This window comes from Dipodomys merriami, unplaced genomic scaffold, assembly GCF_024711535.1.
Source record: "Dipodomys merriami isolate MVZ:Mamm:240054 unplaced genomic scaffold, mDipMer1.0.p SCAF_56, whole genome shotgun sequence".
Lineage (NCBI taxonomy): Eukaryota > Metazoa > Chordata > Mammalia > Rodentia > Heteromyidae > Dipodomys > Dipodomys merriami.
Genome location: NW_027206135.1, coordinates 2,853,282 through 2,880,198, shown reverse-complemented (window position 1 = coordinate 2,880,198; position 26,917 = coordinate 2,853,282). Strand labels below are relative to the sequence as shown.

Below are 26,917 nucleotides of genomic sequence, written 5' to 3'. Positions count from 1 at the left end.
TCCCCCCCGCCGCCACCACCACCCTCCCGCCCGCGGGCCAGGGTCGGGGTCGCGCCCGGACTCGGTCTGTCGGTACCTTCATGAAGGTCTCTACCGCGCCTTTGGCCGTGTCCAGGTAGGTGGTGCCCAGATGGCTGCGCTGGTTCATAGAGGCAGACGTGTCTATCAGGAACAGTAAGATGGGCATAGTGCTGGCCGGGGACACCGGGGCCCGAGGTGGTGGAGAAAGAGACGGTGGTAGAGGCGGAGGTACCGGCGGCGGCCACCGCCGCTACGCGGGGCTGAGGAACGCGGCCCCCGGGAGGAAAACACCGCCTGGGTCTTTCCTCCGGCTGCGGGGAGTTTCTCCCCCGATAGTTGAGAGGAAACTCCCCAGACCCGGTCCTCCCCCGCCGTACCCCCGCCTCCGCCTCCTCCTGCCTGCCTGCCCGCTGGGGCGGGCGCCCGGCCGTCTGTCTGTCGGTCGGTCCGTCCCCCCCGCCTGGGGGTCCCGTCCCCGCTCCCGGCCCCCGTGTGTGTCCCCGCGGGAACCGGGCCTGACTCCCCACCCCACCCCCGGTGCAGGGAGTGGGGACCAGAGAGCTGGCGAAGAGGGGAGTGGGCTGAGGGGAGATTGGCCCTGGGGCTGTTGGGAGAAGTTTCACGGACTCCCTCCGCACCCCGGCGGTGCCACCACTTTCTCAGCCCCTCTCGCTACTGAAGCGCTTTTCTCTCTCACACTCCGGTTTTAACTCGGGCAGGGGCTGAGTAGGCTCCGCCCTCTGACACGTCCCCGAGCCACGTGTGCACCGCCCCGCTCCTCTACTGGCCAGACCTGAGCCTCTTATTAGCATATTCAAACAGCTCAGGGGCGGGAGAAGCTTGTAGGCCGGCTCGGGAGACTGTTACTGAGCACGCGCGGAGGCGGAGCGTCGGGTGCGCGCGAGAGCGAGCGCGAGAGGCGAGCAGGCGGGCTGGGCGACGCGGAGGCGGGCTCCGGGAAGGGGCGGGGACCGGCCGCGGAAGGCCCGCGAGATGGGGGGTGGGGGCGGCGTCGGCGCGTGCTGGGCGGCCCCGGCTGTGAGTCTGCGCGTCGGGAATGCCGGCCTTTTCCTTTGGTGGTTGGACGTGGTGGAGGTCGAGGATGGCGTAGAGGGAGAGAAATGGAGGCTGAAGGCTTGGCCCCCCCCCCCTGCTCCCATCCGAGGTAGCGGTGGCCTGATGGAGTGACGAGAGTCGAGCAAAGTGAACAAGCACCCGGGCTGGGGAAAGAGCCGGCCCGCGACTGCCCTCCAGAGGAAGGCTTGGGGCCCGCGTTCGCTGCGGGAGGAGGCGGGTCCCTGCGCGGCGGAGGGCGGGCCCAGCGCGGGCGGGCCCGGGGCGGGCGGGCCCGGGGCGGGGGAGGGGAAGTGAGAGGTTGTTTATGACCGGGGACTAATCTCCTCCGAGTCACACCGCTCCCGCCGGGGAGTGGGGAGAGAGGTCCGGTCCTCGCTGGGCCTCGACGAGCCGCCAACGTGGAGGGGCGAGGACCTCAGTAGGCCGGGGACCTGCACACCCCGAGCACCCCACCATCGCCTCACCCTACCCCCAGAACCAAAAAGGGAAAACCCAGATATCAACGGGCAGATGTGTCTGGTCCGACCCAAAGAAATAAATCTTTCTCAAGCCCGTGTTTGGGCAGTAGAATATCAATTTCAGAAATGAACGGGATCAAGTAAATCATAATCCGTCCCCCTCTTTAAAGTGAAAGAAAAAAAAACTAGCTTCAGCTTGTTTGCCCAGGTAATCCAGAGAAGACCCCTGCCCCCCCCCCCCAGGCTCAGTCCTGATACACTGGGTGAGGGAAAACCTTGAGTTGACTTAAGCCCCCCGTCATCTTCCCTGAAGTTAGAAATCTGCTCCTATTAAGTGCAGGAAACACAGTTCCTCAAACCTCGGTGGAAAACTGGCAGACAATGCCTGAAATGCAAGTTGGATTAAGGACATACAGCCCTTCCAAGACTGTGTAGATAAAGGGTCTCTCCACTAGCCTTGCATTTCCAGATTTTATCCTTTATCCTAAGATTCTTCATTGCTTATGGATCATCTATAAAGTGTTCCTATTAACATTAGCACGATAGTGGCATGCATGCACTTTTTAAAAAAACTGACCTCCATTAAACTTTTCTAATATTTCAGAAAACCTTTGAAGCAGTTTTTGTTAATTTATTGAAAATGAACAGTAATATTCTGTGTGTGGGGGGGGAGTGTGTTTTTAAGAGATTTGGACCACAAATATATTGGACCAAACAATATATGCTGTGATCTGATCTGTCTCCAGATAGTACCAATAAAAAAAATTAACAAAGTGAAAGTCCTGTCTGCAAAGAGTTTAGGCACACATTATTAGGTACTTCTAAGGCAGAAAGTGAGGAGGTACTAAATAATTTAGGAAGAAGAAAACTGTTAACTTCAGGTGATAAAAGAACATTTTCCAAGGTCAGTATGTTTGTGCTTTAATGTAGCGTTTTTCAAACAAGAGACTGTAGATCTGAAGATTATCCGAACCAGAGTTCTATGAAATTACCAGAAATTATGTTTACAGTTACACCATTTGTCTTTTAAAATGGTTGCATGATTTTCATAGAATTGGCCTTTCATTTTCTATATTGGTGCTTATCAACTGTAGTCTGTGAACTTCTGACTAACTAGAAATACACTCTAGAATCCTGAGAACTGCTTTTTTGTTTGCACATTTTTCAGGTTTGAGAACTACGACTTTAAATGATTATTGGTAGGATTTGGATAAGGGTCAAAGAGCTGCTGGTGAAAAAAAATCCAGATGACTTCCTGGGGAATAGTGAAGCTTAGCTAGATTAGAACACAGGCATGAAAAATGTTATGAGATCCAGAAAGTTAATAAGATCTCAATAGAAGACATTTACATCCAACTAAGGAGTTGTTTTTGTGTTTTTTTTTTTCCTTATATATTGGAGAGCTTATAGTTGGGGATACAAAGTACAAACCACTGTTTGAAGGGATTCAAACCATTCTACTGAGGTAAGATTAACATACACATTAATAATAACTTTACCTATTAAGAGTTCTTTCTTCCCTGGTGTTGGCAGATTGTCATATAGAAGGTCATAAATAGAGGGTGTATGGTAGAGACAGAGTTAGATGCAGAGATCAGCACGGCGATTCTGAACCCTTATTGGTGGTGGCACTTGAGTTCAAAGGTCAGGTTAACAGTACAGAAGTTCAGAAGTATTGGGAAGACCCTCCAACAGAACAGGAAAGAAATCAGGACATACATAGGCAGCAAATTCAAAAAGTAATCAAAATCCAGGAAACATTGACAAGCAGTCCCTAGACACAATTGTGAAATAGGCCAAGTTTATTCTTAGTTGACAATTTAGCTATAGGATGATAATAACTTAAAGTAGTAGTTCTTAGCCAAGATACATGCATCAGCATCACCACAGAGCTGAAAAAAAATTTCTCAAGATGCATTCATAAATTGCTTTGTTAAATGGCAACTCCTTTGTACAACTACTTAAAGATAATAAAAATATTTTTAAAAATAATATACTAACTGTCCATACCCAGGGAAAACTGGTTCAATAGAATTGGGATGAATCCTGGTCATCTTGTTTTATAAAGTTCTCCAGCTGAATCTTATAGATTTAAAACTACATGTTTAGGGTACAAGAATAATGTATGTGTCTGGCATCTATTCACTCTTAAGAAATGCACTTTTAGGCCAGTGCTGGTGGCTCATGCCTGTAATTCTAGCTACTTGAGAGGCTGAGATCTGAGGATTACTGTTCAAAGCCACCCCCAGGCAGGAAAGTCCATGAGGCTCTTTGTTGTTATTGATGTTGTTGGCCATGGGGCTTGAACTCTGGGCTTGGGTGCTATCCCTGCACTCTTCAGCTCAAGGCTAGCGCTGTACCACTTGAGCCACAGCACCATTTCTGGTTTTTTAGTGGTTAATTGGAGATAAGGGTCTCAAGGACTTTTCCTGCCTGGGCTGGCTTTGAACCGTGATCCTCAGATCTTAGCCTCCTCAGTAGCTAGGATTACAGGGGTAAGCCACCGGCGCCCAGCTTCCATGAGACTCTTATCTCCAATTAACCACCAGAATACTGGAAGTGTTGCTGTGGCTTAAGTGGTAGAGTGCTCACCTTGAGCCGAAGAGCTCAGGGATAGTGCCAAGGCCCAGAGTTCAAGCCCCACAACCGAAGGAAAAAAACTAAGAAAAAAATGCACTTCAAAAAAAAAAAAAATAGGGGGCTTGGAAGGTGGCTCAGTGGTAGAGTGCTTGCCTTGCATGCATGAGGCTCTGGGTTCGATTCCTCAGCAGCACCACATAAGCAAAAAAGAAAAAAGCCGGAAGTGGCGCTGTGGCTTAAGTGGTAGAGCGCTAGCCTTGAGCTGAAGAGCTGAGGGCAGTGCCCAGGCCCAGAGTTCAGGCCCACGACTGGACCCAAAAAAAAAAGAAAAAAGAAAAAAAAAACTGTATGTGTGATGGCCCAATATATTTTAACCATAGATTTATGACATAGGCTTAAACTATTTGAATTCAACTGCATTTAACAAAGAGACCAGAGAGACAGAAACTAAATAGTGTTGAAGGTTCCTACTGTTTCTCATTGAGTGTTGCCCTTAGAGTAAGCAAAAGATAGGAACCGTGATTCTCCACTCATTTTCAATTTGTGATTCTAGAAAAACTCTGGCTATACTTAGGTCTATTTTTCTAAAACATAGCCCCTAAATGCAAGCCAACTATTTCATCACACTCAACTGAAGAAACAACTCTTGCAATACTAGAAAGAAAACTATTTGGAGGGATGTGTGCTAACCCCTGTTCTGTTGCAGTCTAGGGTATTAGTGAAAATGTTTCCAGGAGGGTATTGGTCAGAAGAGATATGTGGAAGAAAAACTTGTTCTTTGCTCCTGTTTTCAAAGACATGTTGTCCAAATGTTCTTGCTCTGATTTAAAAGTAAATAAAATATGAAAACCTCAAGGGGCTGGGAAGGTGGCTCAGTGGTAGAGCACTTGCCTTGCATGCATGAGGCCCTGGGTTCGATTCCTCAGCACCATATAAGCAAAAGAAAAAAGCCAGAAGTGGCGCTGTGGCTCAAGTGGTAGAGCGCTGGCCTTGAGCTGAAGAGCTGAGGGACAGTGCCCAGGCCCAGAGTTCAGCCCCCACGACTGGAACCAAAAAAAAAAGAAAACCTCTAAAAGAGGGGAGGAGGATTGGGGGTGGGGAGGAGGATGGGAAGGGATGGGAAGGGGAAACAAAGGAGGAGGCTACAATGCTTGATAAGAAATGTACTTATTAGCTTGCCCATGTAATTGTAACCCCTCTGTACAGTATTTTCACAAAAAAAAAAAAAATCTAAAAGAATGGTGGGCCTGACTTAATAATAGCCTAAGTTGTTAAAATGGAGCTATTCTAACAGAACTAAGAACTGATGGATTAGATTCATTTATAGGGCCAACCAGAGCCCTTTTAAACTATTTTAAACCAATTAAGCTGGGTAACACTGTTTAAAAATAATTATGTACCAATGACTTGGCTTAGGGTATCTAGATGTACCATCTGAACAGAATAATCAGTTGAACCTAATGTTCCTTACTTGTAACCTAACAGAGTTTCTTTTGGCTGTCTTACCATTGTCTTCACTCTGTTGAACTACTCTTTTTCAGATCATAATAATGATACTGAGAATCTTAAAAATCATGTAAAAGTATTCAGCATAAAGAATAGATATGAAACTATACAACTAATATAATCAGATCAAATATATAAGAAAATTTAATTTTGGCCATACTAATCTGATATCAGTCCTCCAAAAAATATTCTAGTAGGAACTACTATTAAAAGGAAATTTGAGGGGCTGGGAAAGTGGCTCAGTGGTAGAGTCCTTGCCTTGCATGCATGAGGCCCTGGGTTCGATTCCTCAGCACCACATAAGCAAAAAGAAAAAAGCCGGAAGTGGCGCTGTGGCTCAAGAGGTAGAGCACTAGCCTTAGCTGAAGAGCTGAGGGACAGTGCCCAGGCCCAGAGTTCAGGCCCCATGACCGGACCCACAAAAAAAAAAAAAAAAGTTGATTTTTCTCCAAAGCAGTGTTGCACAATAATATTTCAAGTCTTAGACATTCAAATCAGCCCAAAATAAAGGTTTCCTTGTATTTACAAAAAAAAAAAAAAAAAAAAAAGATAAGCCCAAAAAATGGACATGTCCAGACTGAGGATCAGAATCAGAGTGAAAAATTTCCCAAGTAAAAGAACATAAACATGGCAGTCTTTTCTTTCACACAATATTAAATACATACACAGTATATGACATGCACTGTGGTAGGGCCCTGAAAGACTTCATAATGTAATGGAGAGACAGGAGACAGATAAAGTAAAAACAATATTATCATTAACAGCATACCCCAGACTTGATAGAAGACATCAATCTTAGAGACTTGCTTTGAAAATTCAATGTTATATATCACGCTTCATCAGTTTCGGTACACCATGAGTTCAAGGATCACTATTTTTGGACCATTTGGGCAGGAATACTGCAAATTAAGACAAATAAGTTTCTTATTTAAAATTTCTCTATATTGGACTGGGAAGGTGGCTCAATGGTAGAGCGCTTGTCTTGCATGCCTGAGGCCCTGGGTTCGATTCCTCAGCACCACATAAGCAAAAAAGAAAAAAGCTGGAAGTGGCGCTGTGGCTCAAGTGGTAGAGCGCTAGCCTTGAGCTAAAGAGCTGAGGACAGCGCCCAGGCCCAGAGTTCAGGCCCCACGACCGGACCCCACCCCCCCAAAAAAATTTCTCTATATTCCTAATTTTTTTGTATTTTTTTCCAAGCTCTTAACATCCATTTTGTGAATTTTTTTGTTAGTGTTTCATTGATCCAATAGATGTCAACAAAAGATTTTCAGGCCATAGCCATGATTTAAAATCCATTCTTTCCTTTTCACTGAAAAGTCAAGGGTTTGCAATTGTCTAATCATTCTACCAGGAGTAATCACAAAGCTGATGCTGGGGACATAGTGATTCAAGTCCAGATACTAGCCCAAAAGAAATGAAAAGAATCAGGAGCTGGCAGCTCACACCTGTAATCCTAGCTATTCAGGAGACTGAGATCTGATTATTACAGTTCGAAGCCAGCCCAGGCAGGCAAGTCTGTGAGTCTCCAATCTCCACTACCAAAAAAAGCCAGAAGTGGAGCTGTGGCCCAAGTGGTAGAGCACTATCCTTGAGCAAAGAGAAGCTCAGGAACAGAGCCTAGGTCCTTAGTTCAAGCTCCAGAATCAGCACAGAAAGAGAGAGAGAAATAGAGAGGGGGGGGAAGAAAAGAATTGGAAGTAATTAATAAAGATGTGCAAATATTCAAGAAAAGATGGACTTTAATCCATTTTTTGTATTGAAGCACTGTGGTCTGAATGTTTAGTTCTATCTTTCCCTCTCCTAACACACACACACACACACACACACACACACACACACACACACACACACACACACACACACACACACACACACACACACACACACACACACACACACACACACACACACACACACACACAAATTCATATGCCCAAATCCAAATACCCAAGATTAAAGTTTTACAAGTTGGAGCCCTTAGGAGGTGATTAGATCATAAAGGTGGAGCCCTAAGGAATGAAATTGGTGTCCTTATAAAAGACAACCAAGAGAACTCATTTACTTTTCTACTATATCAAGACATAGAAGATACCATCTGTATATTAAGTTCTCATCAGATTCTCAAGCTGCCAGTATCTTGATCTTTTACTTCCAACCTCTACAACTGTGAGAAATTTCTTTTTTTTGGGGGGGTCCGGTCGTGGGGCCTGAACTCTGGGCCTGGGCACTGTCCCTCAGCTCTTCAGCTCAAGGCTAGCGCTCTACTACTGAGCCACCTTCCCAGCCCCAACTGTGGGAAATTTCTGTGATTTGTAAACTTTACTATTTGTAATATTCATTATAGTAACCCAAGCAAACCAAACAGACTAAGACTTAAAACTTAGTAAAACATTGGTGACTGGGGCTAGGTATGTAGCTCACTGTTAGAGTGCCTACCATTCATAAAGTCCTGGGTCTTTTTTTTTTTTTTTGTCGGTCGTGGGGCTTGAACTCTGGGCCTGGGCGTTGTCCCTCAGCTCTTCAGCTCAAGGTGAGCGCTCTACCACTTGAGCTACAGCGCCACTTCCGGTTTTCTGGTGGTTTATTGGAGATAGGAGTCTCACGGTCTTTCTTGCCCGGGCTGGCTTTGAACCGTGATCCTCAGATCTCAGCCTCCTGAGTAGCTAGGATTACAGGCGTGAGCCACCAGCGCCCGGCAAGTCCTGGGTCTTATCACCAGCAGGACAAGAAAAAAAAATGTAATTTGATATATTGACAGAGATTAAAGTTTTATGTTTGTAAATAATCTTTGGGGATATTTAGTAACTATTCTTATGATAAGCATTATTAATCATTATATTACTAAATATTCCTTGCTGATAGTAAATGAATAGGCTTAAAATCAGTATTACTATTGATTAATAATGGTAAGTATTCTTTGCTAATGTTGGTTCTGCCTGACAGGAAAACTTCAGTTATTCACTAAATACTATTGAGAGATTTATTTAGAGTGAACAGGTACTGTTTTTGGATTCTGTCAATATAGTGATAAGTCAGACTTAATCTCTGTCCCCCAAAATAATAAAATTAAAGAATTCACAACCTGGAATTTCAAATAAACAGTACAATAACTTAATGTAAGTATGTTTCATGTGACATATATATATATATATATTTTTTTTTTTTTTAAATCAGTTATGGGGCTCAAACTCTGGGCCTAGACGCTATCCCTCAGCTCTTCAGCTCAAGGCTAGCATCTACCTACCACTTGAGCCAAAGCACCACTTCCAGTTCTCTGGCCATTTACTGGAGATGAGTCTCACAGACTTTCCTGCCCTGGCTGACTTTGAACTGAAATCCTCAAGTAGCTAGGATGATAGGCGTGATCCACCATCGCCTAGCTCATGTGATATTTGGAACATACAACTACTTAAAAAGTGTCATCTGAGTCTGGGCACTGGTGGCTCACGCCTGTAACCCTAGCTACTCAGGAGGCTAAAATCTGAGGTTCACAATTCAAAGCCCACCCAAGCTGGAAAGTCCAAGAGACTCATCTCCAAAAACTCACTGTGCCTAAAGTGGTAGAGCGCTAGCCTTGAGCAGAAGTGCTGAGGGACAGCACACAGGCCCAGAGTTCAAGTCCCACAACTGACAAAAAAAAAAAAAAAAGTCACTTGGGCCCTAAATGTATGGAGGAAACCTGCCAGCCATTGGAAAACACCTACCATAGAGCAAAAAAATAAATTTCTATCATAAAGGAGCCAGTGTATGTTTGGGATCCATTAGTACCATGGTCTCTATTATATGAGCCTAACCTACAAAAAATGTGTCAGTTCTGAAATTTACTGTCATCCCAAATTTTACTCCATAATCAAAAGTTACAACACAATGAATAAGAAACTGATAAAAGGCTGGGAAGTTGGCTCAGTGGTAGAGGGCTTGCCTCGCATGCATGAGGCCCTGGGTTCGATTCCTCAGCACCACATAAGCAAAAAGAAAAAAGCCGGAAGTGGCACTGTGGCTCAAATGTTAGAGTGCTAGCCTGGAGCTGAAGAGCTGAGGGACAGTGCCCTGCTCAGAGTTCAGACCCCACAACCGGACCGCCCCCCCCCAAAAAAAAGAAAAGAAAAGAAACTGATAAAAAAAAATGTGAATAAAAGCAACAGGGATCATAATATTGCAAGTGTTGGGTGCTCTGGGTTGAGAATGTTTTGAGAAATAACACATAAAGACCAAACATGACTGACATCAAGGAAAGGAGAAGAAAACAAACACTTCATAGTCTGCTTGTCCCTTGGTCATATAACCTAATAAATATGTAAGCTAAGCAAATGTTCAGAAAAGTTAATGAGAACTGAGTTATATAAACAGTCTAAAGCTGCAAAGCAGAATAGAATTGAAACCCTCGATCAAAAGACAAAATGCTATTAGATATGATAGTAGTTATTATTGATCCATCTAGTGAAAAGATAGTTAAGGACAGGGCTCCAATCCCCTTGATAACTATAGACCCAAGGCTGACACTCAGAAACAGAGGAAAAAGGATGGAAATAAATAAATATCGGGCTGGGAAGGTGGCTCAGTGGTAGAGCACTTGCCTTGCATGCTTGAGGCCCTGGGTTCCATTCCTCAGCACCGCATAAGCAGAAAAAAAAAGCCGGAAGTGGCGCTGTGGCTCAAGTGGTAGAGTGCTAGCCTTGAGCTGAAGAGCTGAGGGACAGCGCCCAGACCCAGAGTTCAGGCCCCACGACTGGACCCAATAAGTAAGTTAATTAATTAATTAATATTTTCCAAGAATTTGCTCCTAAGAACAAGGTAGGGGGCTGGGAAGGTGGCTCAATGGTAGAGTGCTTGCCTTGCGTGCATGAGGCCCTGGGTTCAATTTCTTAGCACCACATAAGCAGAAAAAACTGGAAGTGGTGCTGTGGCTCAAGTGGTAGAGTGCTAGCCTTGAGCTAAAGAGCTGAGGGACAGCACCTAGGCCCAGAGTTCAGGCCCCACAACCAGCAAAAAAAAAAAAAAAAGGTAGGTGCCGGAAACCAGTGGCTCACGCCTATAATCCTAGCTACTCAGGAGGCTGAGATCTGAGGATCATAGTTCAAAGCCAGGCCAGGCAGGAAAGTCTGTGAGACTTTTATCTCCAATTAACTACCAGAAAACTGGAAGTGGTGCTATGGTTCAAGTGGTAGAGCACTAGCACTAGCTGAAGAACTCAGGGACTGGGCCCAGGCCCAGGCCCAGAGTTCAAGCCCTATGACTGACAAAAAAAAAAAAAAAAAAAAAAAGAAGGTAGGAAAAAAAAGAGGATGGTAGTGATTACTTTAATATTTAGTCACTAATCTTCACAGAACAATGTTCTAAAAGAGCAAATAAAATAGAGTAGTATCTAGCCAGGCACCCGTGGCTCACATCTGTAATCCTAGCTACTCAGGAGGCTGAGATCTGAGGATCAAGATTCAAAGCCAGCCAGGGCAGGAAAGTCCGTGAGACTCTTATTTCCAAGAAACAGCCAGAAAACCAGAAGTGGTGCTGTGGCTCAAGTGGTAGAGCACTGACCTTGAGCTGAAGAGCTGAGGACAGCGTCCAGGCCCAGAGTTCAAGCCCCATGACCACCAACAACAAAATTTAATTAATTCAAAAGATGAGTAAAATGAGAACTAGTATTAAATTGAAGGTGTATTGAAATAAAACTAAGGGAAAAGTTTATATAGTCCTTTACATTGTATTATCCCATGATAGCTAATATTAAATACAAGGACTTCAAAGCAATTTTAAGTCAAATAATTATGTAGAAATTATTCTCCTGTCTTCTACCAGCTGGGCTGCCTCCTGTCAGACCCTGACTTAAAGGTCAAATTTGCTTTACAGGTGAATAAGTTGAGAGTTGCTTCCATATGTAAATAAGATCTGAAAAGCAAGGGTTATTTTTGTCTCATATGTTGGAAGTAGGCAGTCCATGGCCACTCTGTGTTCCCAAATGTCATCAAGAGAATTAACTTTTCTCTGTTTTCTCATCCAGCCATTCTATAGGTATACTTGGCAACTTACAATTAGCTAACTCACCTCAAATATTGTAAGGTTTGTTTTGATAGAAGTTATTCCAAGATGAAAAGAAAGCATGTCAACAGAGCTACTCTTCCTTTTCTAGGATTACTCCTAATAATTTCCTTTTGAATAGAATCAACTATGTTACATGGCTACTTTCATATGTGTCAGATTATGGGAAAAATAATTTTTGGCTGGGCATATTGCCCCCTCCTACAAAACTGTGGCAGTTAGTAAGTAAAAGACAAGGACTAGCCAGGCGCCGGAGGCTCACGCCTGTAATTCTCGCTACTCAGGAGGCTGAGATCTGGAATCACGGTTCAAAGCCAGCCTGGGCAGGAAAGTCCATGAGACTCTTATCTCCAATAAACCACTAGAAAACTGGAAGTGGCACTGTGGCCCAAGGGGTAGAGTGCTCACCTTGAGCTGAAGAGCTCAAGGACAGTGCCCAAGCCCAGAGTTCAAGCCCCAAGCCCCACGACCAACAACAACAACAACAAAAAGACAAGGACTATGTGCAGTCTCTGTCATTGCAGGACTATTACTGAGATTTAAAAAGAACATATATAGGGGCTGAGAAGGTGGCTCAGTGGTAGAGCACTTGCCTTGCATGCTCTAGGCCCTGGGTTCGATTCCTCAGCACCACATAAGAAAAAAGCCGGAAGTGGTGCTGTGGCTCAAGTGGTAGAGTGCTAGCCTTGAGCTGAAGAGCTGAGGGACAGCGCCCAGGCCCAGAGTTCAGGCCCCACGACCGGACCCAAAACAAAAAACAACAACAAAAAAAACACATATAGCCGGGTGCCAGCAGCTCATGCCTGTAATCCTAGCTATTCAGGAGGCTGAGATCTGAGGATCTCAGTTCAAAGCCATCCCGGGCAGGAAGTTCCGTGAGACTCTTAGCTCCAATAAACCACTCAGAAAACTGGAAGTGGTGCTGTGGCTCAAGTGGTAGAGCAATAACCTTGAGTTGAAGAGCTGAGGGACAGTGCCCAGGCCCAGAGTTCAAGCTCCATGACCACCACCACCAACAACAACAAAAAGAACACATATGTGGTGCCTAGTAGGTGTCTGACACCTAGTAGTTGTTAAAAAACTGACTGCTTTGTTTAGGGAAAAAAGAAAACTAGTGGTAATGTCTCCTTTCGTTTATAATCATTATGAAGAGGTGCTTTCATGCATGTAATGAATCTCATATCGTAATAAAATCATGTTAGTAGATAAACAGGTTTTAATTAAACAACCATTTGGCATTAAAATATTGGTACAGCAAATTTTTTAAAAATCTCATTTGACTTAAATAGATTAGTATTTAGACAACAGTCAACAAAAGGGCACTGTAGTCTCAAAACTTGTAAATATAAATGAACTGTTTCTCTCCTTATGTTTCATGAGTGTGGAAAATGTTTGTTTACTATACTTAATTATCATTGAATTATGTATTTGATTATAAGTAAAACATTTTCAAGTTGGTGACATGTTGGGAAAATAACACCTGTTGATCCATTACAAATTTATTGTAGACATTTATTTGTACTTTTCATAGATTGTTAAAGATCTTGAATTTTAGAAGAGGTTTGTATGGGGTCACTCGATTTCTGTGAGTCAGGAAATATACTGATTTGCAGTAGGTATTTGACTTTATGAAATAAGCGAAAAGTCAAATATGTATCTTATAAGAAAGCTATTTTTTACATTACAGGTGTTTTTGTTTTTGTTTTTGGTCAGTCATGGGTGCTTGAGCTCTGGGCATGGACACTGACCCTCAGCTTTTCAGCTCAACGTGAGCCCTCTACCACTTGAGCCACAGTGCCACTTCCGGTTTTCTGGAGGTTAATTAGAGATAACAGCCTCATGGACATTCCTGCCTGGGCTGGCTTTGAACTGTGATCCTCAGATCTCAGCCTCCTGAGTAGCTAGGATTACAGGTGTGAGCCAAGGGCGCCCGGCTCCCCATCTGATCTTTTTATTTTTATTTATTTATTTATTTATTTTGGAGGGTCCGGTTGTGGGGCCTGAACTCTGGGCCTGGGCATTGTCCCTCAGCTCTTCAGCTCAAGGCTAGCACTCTACCACTTGAGCCACAGCACCACTTCCGGCTTTTTTCTTTTTGCTTATGTGGTGCTGAGGAATCGAACCCAGGGACTCAGGCATGCAAGGCAAGCGGTCTACCACTGAGCCACCTTCCCAGCCCGATCTGATCTTTTTAATATTATTTTGTAGTTTGTAGTTTTAGTTTTCAGATCTATGCAATGAAATTCACATCAGTCTTGCTTTTCAAATACAACCCAATCCATGTACTATGAAGAAATGAATAATTCAGTGATTAATTCAGCTTACGAACTTCAAGCTGAAACTTTTTTTTTTTTTTTTTTGAGTCCGGTCGTGGGGCCTGAACTCTGGGCCTGGGCGCTGTCCCTCAGCTCTTCGGCTCAAGGCTAGCACTCTACCACTTGAGCCACAGCACCACTTCCGGCTTTTTTTCTTTTTGGTTATGTGGTGCTGGGGAATCAAACCCAGGGCCTCATGCATGCAAGGCAAGTGTTCTACCACTGAGCCACCTTCCCAGCCCCTGCCTTTTTCTTTTGAGCTTTTCTTGTTTTTCCTTGACCTAGATTTATCCTGTCTCTTAAAGTAAAGCCTGATTCAGAGATCTTGTCTTCCAATTATTTTATTTAAACTAATCCCACTTCTTCCACCCTCATGCCTCAGCCTTACCTGCTACCCCACCTCAACTCAGTTTGTCTTGTTCTGGTTGATAGCGCCTGTGTCATATTATCATTTCCTTAAACATCCTTTCTGTATAAAGTCAGGTGCACTTGTAAAGAAGAATTTAAGCTGGAAATAGCTTTTTAAAATAACAGATACAAAATGCACATATTTAAGGGTGTTTTTTTTTCTATCTTTCCCTCAAACTTCTTAGCCATCTAGATGGTACTTTTCTTCTTTTCTATACTCCTTCCACATTTATATTTTATTTCTTTCTAGTTTTCCATGATTTGTATTCCCAAGTCCTTCTAATAAACAACTTTGTCTTTTTCATTCCCACAGTAATAGAATGTATATCTACCCATTTCACTAAATGTAATTAAATGATATTCAGGACAACTGAGTATCTTTCCTGAGTTTGCAGATTCTTTCCCTCTTTCTGCCTTATCTCCACTCCCAATACCCCATTTGCCATCCTGATTATTCTCCTCATCTAGCCAAACTCCTTCTCACTCTTCCAGATCCAGTTCAGAAAACTTCTCCTCACTGGAGTGCTTGGTTTATTTCTCATACGCTACTTAACACTAGGACTATATCCTCTTTATCATATTATCTGCACAAGTATTTGTTGAATTAATGAATAGTTAGATCAAATGCCTTTTTTCAAACTTATAGTTTAATTCTATACTTTTTTATGGATAGAACACTCATTTCACAGAAATGCATTTTTTTTCAATTTGAGCTTTTCATGAACATTTCACTTTTGCTGTCACTCAAATGTCTCTCTAATCCATTCAGTCTTTTTGCAGTTGGGGGAAAAACCCTTTTAAGTTAAAGTGCTCTTCATTTTTTTCTCTAAGACATCCTAAACGATCCTTTTATATGTAAAAGAATATAATTTTCATTTCCATAAAGTATCTGAAATCTATTATCTACTCAGATCCAATGGCTTGTAACTTCCTACAGGTCAAGCTAATCAAATACTCCAAACAGGAAGCCACAAGAAATTCAGTTACATGGTACTGCCATATCCCTTCATACACACAAAAAGGGCTTGGAAAGTATTAGCAATGCCTTGTTTTTCTTACCCATCTCTAACCCTTACCCATTCAAGCCCAGTAAAGTAAAATAGACAACCTGGTAGACTTTAAAAATGGAACAATAATGCAAATACACATTATAGAGAAAATTCTTTCTAACTTCTATTTTGCCTTATTTTCTCATGTATAAAAATATTTCAAAGCCGAGTGTCAGTGGCTCATGCCTATAATCCTCGCTACTCAGGACACTGAGATCTGAGGATCACAGTTCAAAGCCAACCCAGACAGAAAAGTCCATGAGAGGGCTGGGAAGGTGGCTCAGTGGTAGAGTGCTTGCCTTGCATGCTTGAGGCCCTGGGTTTGATTCCTTAGCACCATATAAGCAGAAAAAAAAAGCCGGAAGTGGCGCTGTGGCTCAAGTGGTAGAGCACTGGCCTTCAGCTGAAGAGCTGAGGTAGAGCGCCCAGGCCCAGAGTTCAAGCCTCATGACCGACAAAAAAATGTGTGTGTGTGTGTGTGTGTGTGTGTGTGTGTGTGTGTGTGTATTTCAAGGCAGGGCTGGGAAGGTGGCTGAGTGGTAGAGTGCTTGCCTTCCATGTATGAGGCCCTGGGTTTGATTCCTCAGTACCACATAAGCAGAAGAAATATAAGTGGCACTGTGGCTCAAGTAGTAGAAAGCTACCTTGAGCTGAAGAGCTGAGGGACAGCGCCCAGGCTCAGCGTTTAGGCCCCATGACTGACAAAAAAAAAAAAATAATAATGATCATAATAAATTCAAGGCAGTATCAATAAGTCTTAAGAAATTTACTTAATTTTTTTCGAGCATTGCTTTTATACTTTGCCTGATTTATAAGATACATTTCAAATATTTCATTCCTGAATATGTAGGTTTACCTGTCATATTGCACTATTCAAAGGAAAATTCTTATTTAAAATTTTTTCATTGGGCTGGGAAGGTGGCTCAGTGGTAGCGCGCTTGCCTTGCATGCATGAGGCCCTGGGTTCGATTCCCCAGCGCCACATAAGCAAAAAGAAAAAAGCCAGAAGTGGCGCTGTGGCTCAAGTGGTAGAGTGCTAGCCTTGAGCTGAAGAGCTCAGGGAGAGCGCCCAGGCCTAGAGATAAGGCCCCACGACCCGACCCCCCCCCCAAAAAAAATAAAATTTTTACATCATTGTTAAATGGTTCTAATAATAAGAGGCCTAAATTTTAAGCCCTCAGAGACAAGATATCTCACCTGTAGCATTTCCCAAGCTCAGGCCGCCTAGTACAAAACTGATGTTTGTTATAGGCAATAGAGGACAAGAACAAGAACCTGTTGTTACTTTGTAGTAGATAATTCCTAAGATATAAACTTATAAAACATTTTGTTTAAAGCTGAGCTATTTTAATAACTTTCTGGCATACCTATTGAGGATCCATCTTACAACTGACTATTTTTCCTCTGTAAGAGAATGTACCCTAGCCATTACAAAGCTCACAGTATTGTAACCTTCTTGGGAAAGCAGTCAGTTAAAAATGGAGTTAGTAACAGTCCACATTTTAGCCTTATAATGGGGTTTACTTGTGTGATGACCTTGAGGATTTAGCTCTAATTGTGCAATCCAGTAAGGGGATCTACCATAGCTTAGAAAATACAGTATGAGAAAATTTACTTTTATTCTGCTAAGTATTGTGTACCTAGTATAGTTTCCATATAGAAGGACTGGAGCCGGTAAAGTGAAACAGGCATTTGTTTAATGGTTTCAAGTTTGGTAACCAAAAGTAAACAGGGAAAAAAATCCTGACTTTCAGACTTGTGACTTTGAGATTTGGCACTGGTTAAACTCAAATTTACCTTTGCACTATAAAAAAAAGTTCACTAGGCACGTAGGTAAACACTAACATTTGTTCAACTATTTTGATCTCTTAACCTCAAGATTGTTTATCCACAAATAATAAAGAATAACATTATAAACACACCTAAAAACTTAACTTCATTTTTATACTCTCATCATTTCCTTTGGCTATTAGTTAAGTTTTTATGTTTTTCAAGTTAAAACAGTTGGTAAAAGTTCTAAATTGCAGACTGGGAAGTTGGCTCAGTGGTAGAGTGCTTGCCTCCCCTGCATGAGTTCCTAGGTCCGATTCCTCAGCACATGAGCAAAAAAAAGCCAGAAGTGGCACTGTGGCTCAAATGGTAGAGTGCTAGCCTTGAGCTGAAGAGCTGAGGAACAGTTCCCTGGACCAGAGTTCAGGCACCATGACCGATAAAAAAAAAAAAAAAAAAAAAAGTTATATATTGCCAAGTATGGGTGGCTCAGGCTTGTGATCCTAGCACACAGGAAGGTGAGATCTGAAGAGCAAGGTTCAAAGCCAGCCCTTACAGGAAAGTCTGAGGTTTTTAATCTAAAACAAAACAAAACAAAACAAAAGGCCAGAAAGTGTAGGTGTGGCTCCTTTAGCTCTCATAGTAAATCTCAAGCCTAGAGCAAAAACAGACAAGAAAAAACAAACAAAAAAACCAAAACTGAACACTAAGGAAGAACAAACAGAAAAAGAGCAAGAAGCCCTGAGTTCAAATCCCAGTACTGTTACAAAAAAAAACATTGTAAATTTATAACATACAAAACCCTCAGAAAACTTTTGAGGTAGATGGTTTTCATTTATTCTTTTTTCTTAAATACATTTTTTATTGTAAAAATACTGTACAAAGGGGTTACAGTTACCTGAGCAGGGTCATGAGTACATTTCCTATCAAGCATTGTTACCTCCTGTTTTTTCTCCTACCCTCCCTTTCCTCCCACCTCTACAACTATACTCCCCCCCATCACCTAAATTCTAAAGTTCCTTTTCAACATAGGGTCTTGTACATCTCATTGTTACAATGGGTCAACCTGTATCCCTATTTAAGCATTTTGTTTTTTCCCTTCCCCTCCTCAACCTAGAGAAGTGTATATACAAGATGCATACATTTATTCTTTTTTTTTTTTCTTTTTTGTCAGTTGTGGGCCTGAACTCTGGGCCTGGGCGGTTTACCTGAGCTCTTCACCTCGAGGTTAGCACTCTACCACGTAAGCCACAGCACCACTTCCAACTTTTTCTGCTTATGTGGTGCTGAGGAATCCAACCCAGGGTCTCATGCATGCAAGGCAAGCACTCTATCACTGGGCCATCTTCCCAGCCCCACATTCATTTATTCTAAATTCAGGTAAATTTGTCCCTTGTTGGTTTTCACCTGGTGACCTCTAACTGGGAATCATTTGGAAATGTATAGGAATTCTTTGCTCTCACTGGTGGAACCAGTGAACTGCTAATATTAAGTGCCAGTCACAATGATGCAAAACATCTTCAACATATGGATTTCATTGCATTCCCAATTGTGAATTATCCCCACACAAAATGCCAATAATACTTGTCACCCATAGGAAACCCAAAAGAACTAGGTATTGTAAGAGGCTTGGACACATCTGTCCCAGGGAACCACTTAGAGGCAGGCAGGCACAGGATAAAGATTATTATAAGGTTTATTAGAGGAGCCATATATTCCCCAAGAGGGAGCACATGGCCTCCACCACCGTCCAGCTGGCAGGAGAGTCTGGGGGCTAATAAGTAAGGTAGATGGGAGTTCAGGTGGGTCTGGGAGGTGAGGGAGAGGCCAGCTGTACAGGGGAACTCCAAGAATGGTAGGGGGGTCCAGATGTGGGTGGAGCTGAGGACTAAAGGTGAGCACAATACTAACATTCCCTGCTCTGTTGTTTAATGAGAATAGGGGGTACCAGGCGGGGAGTATGGGCAGAGGTCGTTTCTTCTGGAGCAACTTCCTGCTGTCAAGGGGCAAAGTAGTCAGGGGTCTCTGCTTTGTTGCTCAGCCTGGTACCATCCAAGAAACATCTGCTTGACAGTGGTTGGTAAAGGTCCTCCTTTTTCCATGCCAATACTTATCTAAAATGCAAGACACAATTGATAAAAGGCAAAATTGCTGTTATGCAAAAATTGCTGTCAGCAGCCCAAAAGAGGAATATGACATAGAGGGAATGATTTCCAGAAGGGGCTATCAAAGACCTGAAGTTGCCTTTCTGTCTCAGATTGGAGACATAGCATGATACCTGACTCCAGGCATCCTGGAGGTGGGGGAGTAAGGTTTTTCTGCTTTAGGAACCTGAGGAGGGGGTAGCAGAGATATTTACAGGTACCAGAGCCAATGGGTGTCATGTCATGGGCTCTTTTGGCTACTTCCTGCTGGACCAGGGCATCAAGGAATCCCTGGAACTGGGATCTTTAGGGTCTGGGTCTGCACTGGGCAAGGCAGGGCAGTGTAAGTGATGTCTCTGGTTTCCTGTAGGAACAGGATGGCCTTGACTTGTTTCCAAGTTTTATCCTGGGCAGGGGATGTTATCCTGTTGAAAGAGACTTTGGGAAAGATCAGGCAAAAAGCTGACAAAAGATCAAGCAAAAAGCTGACAAGGTCAGTTAACATGAATGACATAGGTGAACACACATTGGCCATGGGCCAGAAATGTTTCATTTGGAGTATGGAGCCCAGTTGTAGCCCATTACAGGGAAGGTGAAATAACTGGACTTGGGGCAAGAAGGCAGGAAGGGGGTGTCTAGGGTCTTTTGGGTAACTGGGTAGGGGAGAGCATAACAGACTGGTTGGAAGTAACAGTCAAAGCTATTATAAATACAAATAGCAGGCAACAAAGGCAAGACTGCTAACTTTCTGTCCAGTTAGAAGGTAGACAGGTCTAGACTACTTCTCTTGATCTCCCAGCTCTGATTAATTTTGAAAGGGCGAGCATAAGGTGAATCCATTTAGGATGTCATTTCCTCTTACTCCTCTCCATGGTTTCCCATTGTCAGGACTGACTTTGTCCTGGTGGGTGTCTCAGTGTCCATTGCTGAGATAGCTTGTCTTAGTTGGCAATTATGGTTCAGACTCAAGGCCTGGGCACTATCCCTGAGCACTTCTGCTGGAGGCTGGTGCTCTACCACTTAAGAGTCACAATGCCACTTTCAGCTTTTGGCTGGATACTTAGACTTGAGTCTGGAGCCATGCCTCCAGCCTGGCTCTGTGCTGATTAGCTGGGAGATGGAGTTTTAGAGGGATTCTTTGTGCCCAGGGTGGCTTTGAACTGTGGCAAAAGGAGTCTTTGTTACAAAAGCCCTTTTTATTTCCAATTAAAGCAACAAGGAGATCAATGAGATAGAGGTTACCTATAACTTGTTAACAATTGACTAACAATTACTTGTCAGAGTTTTTTAAGAAAACCCAATAGATGCTTTTAACCTGTGACTGATTGGCACTCTAAGTACCACCCACTGCCTCTGGGCAGCCTGTTTGAAGTGGCTTATATACAACATTTAACCTTTAACAAATATATAGGCCTTTTCTTGGGCTACAGAAGCATAGCCTGTTTAACACCCTGGTTTATAAAAGCATTTTCTGGCTGGCAGAGGAACCTGATTTCTAGTGGCCCCAACAATGCCTACCTGTGCAGGCCTTTAGACAGATCTCAATAGGGACAAAATCTCCGCTTCACACACTCTTTAACAGATGAATTCACTAGCTCAAAACTTACTGCCAATTAGGACTTTGAGCAGATAAAGGAGGTTTGGGATTTACATTTTACAACCTTAGCTTTTACTGCCCAGTATCACAGATGACTGGCAAGTTTTGCCCAGTTAGACCAACATAGGTGTTAGGCATGTTTACAAATTCTTTCCATGACCTGCTTTCATCAATTTTTTGGAGGGCCAAGCTCAAGTAACTCAAGATATGATACCATTTTTGTTATCCAAGCAGTTGCTTGTAATTGCCCCTGGATATTTGAACATTGTCAGGGTCCCCAGAGTGCCTTTTTTATCTTGAGATGAATGCATCTTTGGTGGTTTCCTTAGTCAGTCACTGGACTTGAACTCAGGGTTTGAGTGCTGTCCCTCAGCTCTCCAGCTCAGGGCTAGTACTTGGCCACTTTGAGCTCCCAAGTAACTCGGCTTTTGAGCACTCTGCTGGCAGAGGGTCTTTTGTCTGCCAGGGCTGGCTTCGAACTGCAGTTCCCAGATCAACCAGTTTTTTTTTTTTCTTTTAACAAATGGCCAATTTTACTCCTATTAAAAGCAACAAAGATGGTCATTGGAAGTAGTTTTATAAGCATGGTTTTACCTGGAACTTATTAAGTTACATTTGACAAACTTGTCCTGTCTTTTACTGTGGGCATGCTGGAAACTGTACAAAAAAAAACTTTAACGGAAAACTGGAATAATCCTAATTTATCCTTTTTTACTTTGAAATAAACCTTTAGGACAATTTTATCTTTTAAACTTTTGTCTGGGAGGCTAGCCACTCCCCACAACTTCCCAAATTTTTACAAAGGAGACCTCATTTTAATCCCTTTTTGTAAAGTTACTTTAATTTGCATTTAAATGCCTCATTGAAACACTGGGCTATACCCTTTACCTCTAGGCTGCCCTGTGCAGTGGCACAGTGAATAGAAAGAGTGACATTTTTCTGTAGACTGAGTTACCTTTAGGAATTTAGCAGTTTTTTTTTTTAATGTACTAGCACTGTAGCATCTCTTTTTCTTTAGAAATACATCCAATTAAATGTTCATCATCCCTGGTGGTGAAGGAAATGCAAATAAAGACAACCCTGAGATACCACCTTACCCCAGTCAGAATGTCCCACATCCACAAATCAGCCAACGACAAATGCTGGAGGGGATATGGAGAAAGAGGAACCCTATTACACTGCTGGTGGGAATGTACACTTATACAACCACTTTGGAAAGAAGTCTGAAGGGTCCTTAGAAAGCTAAAGATTGACCTCCCTTACGATCCAGTCATAGCACTTCTAGGCATCTACCCTGAACAACAGGAACCAATATACAAGGACACGTGCACCTCCATGTTTATTGCAGCACTGTTCACAATAGCAAGGATGTGGAAACAACCCAGATGTCCCACCACAGATGAATGGATCCAAAAATTGTGGTATCTATACACAATGGAATATTATGCAGCCATTAGAAAGGACAAAATAATGGCATTTGCAGGAAATGGATGGAGCTAGAAGGAATCATGTTGAGCAAGGTAAGCCAAGAGCAAAGAGACAAATGGTACATGGTCTCGCTGATAAGTGGATGCTAAATCCAAAATGTTAGGCGATACAACAAAATTAACAGGACTTAAGAAACAAAGAACTCCCACTCATCTGGTCGAACCACTACTAAATATCCCCATGCTGCTGATCACATGTATGGTGTATATGTGTACACCGTTATATGTTATAGACTGTGATAGACAATTTGCTCCAGGAAAGTTAGAATGAACTTGTGACTTTAAATGAGCATCATTATTCCACAATACTGTGAAATTTGGGAAATTATGTAATCACTTAATCACAATTAAAAAAAAAAAAGAACCTCGGGGAAGGTAGGGAGGGAAGGGATGGTAAGGGAAAACAATGGAGGGGGTAACAATGCTCAATAGGAAGTGTACTCATTACCTTGCTCATGTTAACTGTAACCCTCTGTATAGTATCTTTACAATAAAAAATTTAAAAAAAAGAAATACATCCAATTGTAAAATAGTATAGAAGTGAACTTATATCCTTTGCTCATACACCCCTTATGGTCTAACTAGTGGGGATTAACATTTACAGAACCAAATGTCTGAAGTGGCTTGTGTTTTACCCAAATTAGCAGGCTTTTGGTCATGTGTGATGGAGCAAGGCCAGAGTCTGGGTGAGTCTGTGGCATCTCCTCCTGCTGGTTACCTGTAACAATTTCTACATATACTGGTTAAAGACCTGGTTTACACTGGCTTTTGTAGGCTGGTGCCACTGGTTTAGGCAGCTTGCCAGGGCATAGTCACTCTGGTCCCTTGATCTTTTTTTTTTTTTTTTTTTGTCCGGTCGTGGGGCCTGAACTCTGGGCCTGCCTGGGTGCTGTCCCTCAGCTCTTCAGCTCAAGGCTAGCACTCTACCACTTGAGCCACAGCGACACTTCCGGCTTTTTTCTTATGTGGTGCTGAGGAATCGAACCCAGGGCCTCGAGCATGCAAGGCAAGTGCTCTACCACTGAGCCACCTTCCCAGCCCGGTCCCTTGATCTTAAAGGGAGGTGATTGGTGCGCAGAAAATTAAACCCTTAGCCTTAGTTTACTAGCCATGGTCAGAAGTACAATATTTAACTCTCAGCATAGATGGACATAGGAATGACATAACTCACAGCCAACCTAATTATCAATTTCATTTACTTTGCAAAGGAAACCATCTTTTCAAACTCTTTTTCCAAGGCCTTTTAAAACTCCCTGAAGTTTTAAAGCAATTTAGATTAAATCACAGCTTCCATTGACAAAGATTTTTAGTAAGCAGAGTACTTGGTAACCCTAAAACTATAACCACTTACATAGAGTCAAATAGACACAGACAGACATGTTTGTTCACAGATTATAGAGTGAGCTTAGATTTGAAAATCGGCCATTTTAAAGTTTTGAAATTTTTACAGTATTACTTTTTCTAATTGTGATGGAACCACATGGTCAGTTTAAAATACAAAACTTTGGGGCTGGGAAGGTGGCTCAGTGGTAAAGTTCTTGCCTTGCATGCGTGAGGCCCTGGGTTCGATTCCTCAGTACCACATAAGGAAAAAGAAAAAAGCCGGGAGTGACACTGTGGCTCAAGTGGCAGAGCACTAGCCTTGAGCTGAAGAGCTGAGGGACAGCACCCAGGCCCAGAGTTCAGGCCCCACGACCGCCCCCCCCCCAAAAAAATAAATAAAATACAAAACTTTGTGAACAACAAGTAATTTAGTAAACAGAAGACAGGACAAGAACAGACAAGTAGCCTAGCATAATGGCGCTGCAGGCCAGGTTGGGGGGGGGGGGGTATCACAGAATCAGGTTGAGTTGGTGCGAAACAGCAGCTGAATTACCAGGATGCCAAGATGGCCCATCCACCACAAGCTCAGTGCTAGAGAGGAGATTTAACAGAATTTAATACACTTTTGGTAATATCCAAACTTGACCATTTTTTGGGGGGTAGGGAGTCAGTTTAAACTTAAATTCATCCATCTTTTTATCTCAAGGAATATGAACTAGATACTGTTGACTACATTCTTCCAGTGCTTTACCAAGGCATTTAGCATATGAAATACTTATGAATACCTTTAGTTGGAAGAAGGGAGAGGTTACTAGAAGCTAATTTTAGAACAGCAAGTAGCAGAGTTTAAGATGAGGGGAGTGAGATAGATACTTTTACTTGCCTGAGTGCTCACAGAAGTGGAGTTTTAAATTTGAGGCCAAATTTGACTCTGATGGGGGCTCATCAGCCCTCCAAGGCCCAGGTGGCCTCAATGTAAAGAAATTTAGTGTCCTTCCCATGGTAAGTGACCTGAAGCCACATGCCTACAGTAGAGCATCGTCTACAGTGCTGGTTAGCTCCTAAAGGGAGAGGGGGGTTGACGCAGCCAGTGGAGGACATCCTCACCTTTGTCTACGGGGGTCGTTGGGCCATGGTAGGCCCCTTGTGGCTATGTTTGGGCACTTGGCCAAGATTTCGGTCAGATGGCAGGGGTGGAGCTTGGTTGGCCCAGAAAGGCCCAGGTGGCCTTACTACTGAGATATTGGAATCAGAAACCTGGACCTCGAATAAACTGGTCACTTACCCTGGAGTGGGACTTAATTAGCGGTGTTGGATGGGCTGGTAGAGCACTTGGTCAGTAGAAAGTTACCTTGATGGTCCTCTGGCGACCAGAGTGTAGGATCTCAGGATAGGTCCCAGGGCAGCTGGTCAAATCCCCTTCTGAAGTGGAGGAAGGAGCAAATCCACTAGGGAGCCTATCCCCATGTGGGCTACCAATGAAAGAGGATCAGACACATCCATCCCAGGGGACCACACAGAGGCAGGCAGGCACAGGAGAAAGATTATTATAAGGTTTATTAAAGGAGCCATATTTCCCCCAAGAGAGAGCACATGGCCTCCATCACCGTCCAGGTAGCAGGAGGGTCTGGGGGGCTAGGAAGTGAGGTAGATGGGAGTTCAGGTGGGTCTGGGAGGTGAGAGGGAGGGGCCAGCTGTATGGTGGGAGCTCCAGGAATGGGAGGGGGCCTAGATGTGGGTGGAGCTGAGGACCAAAGGTGACCATAATACTACAAGGTATTAAAATGAACAAATTATTCATTTTAAACAGAGACATTGTGGAACCAGATAACTTGAGTTCAATTTCTGGCTGTGTGACCTAATGTGACTGCCCTATCTGTAAAATGGGCATAATATTAGTGCCAGTCTCCTACAACTTTGTTGTTGGCATTAAACAAATTTGGCATATGGTAAGTTCTCAGTACAGATTACTGCTTTTACAAGCTCAAGTTCTTTCGATGTTAATGAGTACTAGTGACACAATGTACAAATAAGTATTCTGAAATCTGAAGCTTCTAAATTTAAAAATCTTCCGGCTAGGGGCTGGGAAGGTGGCTCAGTGGTAGAGCGCTTGCCTTGCATGCATGAGGCCCTGGGTTCGATTCCTCAGCACCACATAAGCAAAATGAAAAAAGCCGGAAGTGGTGCTGTGGCTCAAGTTGTAGAGTGCTAGCCTTGAGCTGGAGAGCTGAGGGACAGTGCCCAGGCCCAGAGTTCAGGCCCCACGACTGGACTCCCCCCCCCAAAAAAAAAAAAATCTTCCGAAATGTTCAACATCCCTAGCCATAAAAGAAATGCAAATCAAAACAACATTGAGATATCACCTCACTCCAGTTAGAACAGCAAAAATCAAGAACTCTAACAACAACAGATGCTGGAGGGGATGTGGACAGAAAGGAACCTTACTTCATTGTTGGTGGGAATGTAAACTTGTTCAACCACTTTGGAAAGCAGTATGGAGGTTCCTCAGAAGACTTCACATAGATCTCCCCTATGATCCAGCAATCCCACTTTTGGGCATTTACCCAAATGTTTACAAACAAGACCACACTAAAGCTACCAGCACAACTATGTTTATTGCAGCATTATTTACCATAGCTAAGATATGGAACCAACCCAGATGCCCCTCAGTAGATGAATGGATCAAGAAAATGTGGTATATATACACAATGGAATTCTATGCCTCCATCAGAAAGAATGACATTTCCCCATTTGTTAGGAAATGGAAAGGTTTGGAAAAAATTATATTAAGTGAAGTAAGCCAGGCCCAAAGAAGCATAGGTCCCATGGTTTCCCTTATTTGCAATATCTAGTATAGGTATGAGTCAAGCGGAAAAGGTCAGATAATGTGATGTTAGGAAAATGAACCCTTAAATATGTATTTTAATGTTTTCGTTTCTTTCATGCATGTGTTTCTAACGCATTTATAAGATTATTTCTTTGTTGCTTTGTATGTCCCTCCCCCACAGTGTAACCCCCGCTTTCACTATATTTGATGTCAGTATAACATGTGGAGGAGATGGGGACAAACAAGTCGTTTAAGGATTCAGGTGGACCTGTTGCAACAATGAGAAGTACAAAATGTCATGTCAAAACCAGCTTTACAA

General features: G+C 43.1%; 1 protein-coding gene and 1 long non-coding RNA gene across 2 annotated transcripts in view; one reads left to right on the top strand and one right to left on the bottom strand.

The window, feature by feature from the left end:
* Positions 1-702, bottom strand: part of Ints6 (integrator complex subunit 6) — a 90,417-nt gene extending 89,715 nt beyond the window's left edge. Inside the window, exon 1 of the mRNA XM_070000137.1 lies at positions 77-702. Within this exon, the coding sequence (XP_069856238.1) occupies positions 77-187 (111 nt within the window). The 5' untranslated portion in view covers positions 188-702. The remainder of the gene's footprint in view (positions 1-76) is intronic.
* Positions 4-26,917, top strand: LOC138812175 (uncharacterized). Its single transcript, XR_011367563.1, has 4 exons — positions 4-115; positions 2,958-3,021; positions 25,582-25,720; positions 26,780-26,917. It is a non-coding gene; the product is annotated as an uncharacterized lncRNA (long non-coding RNA).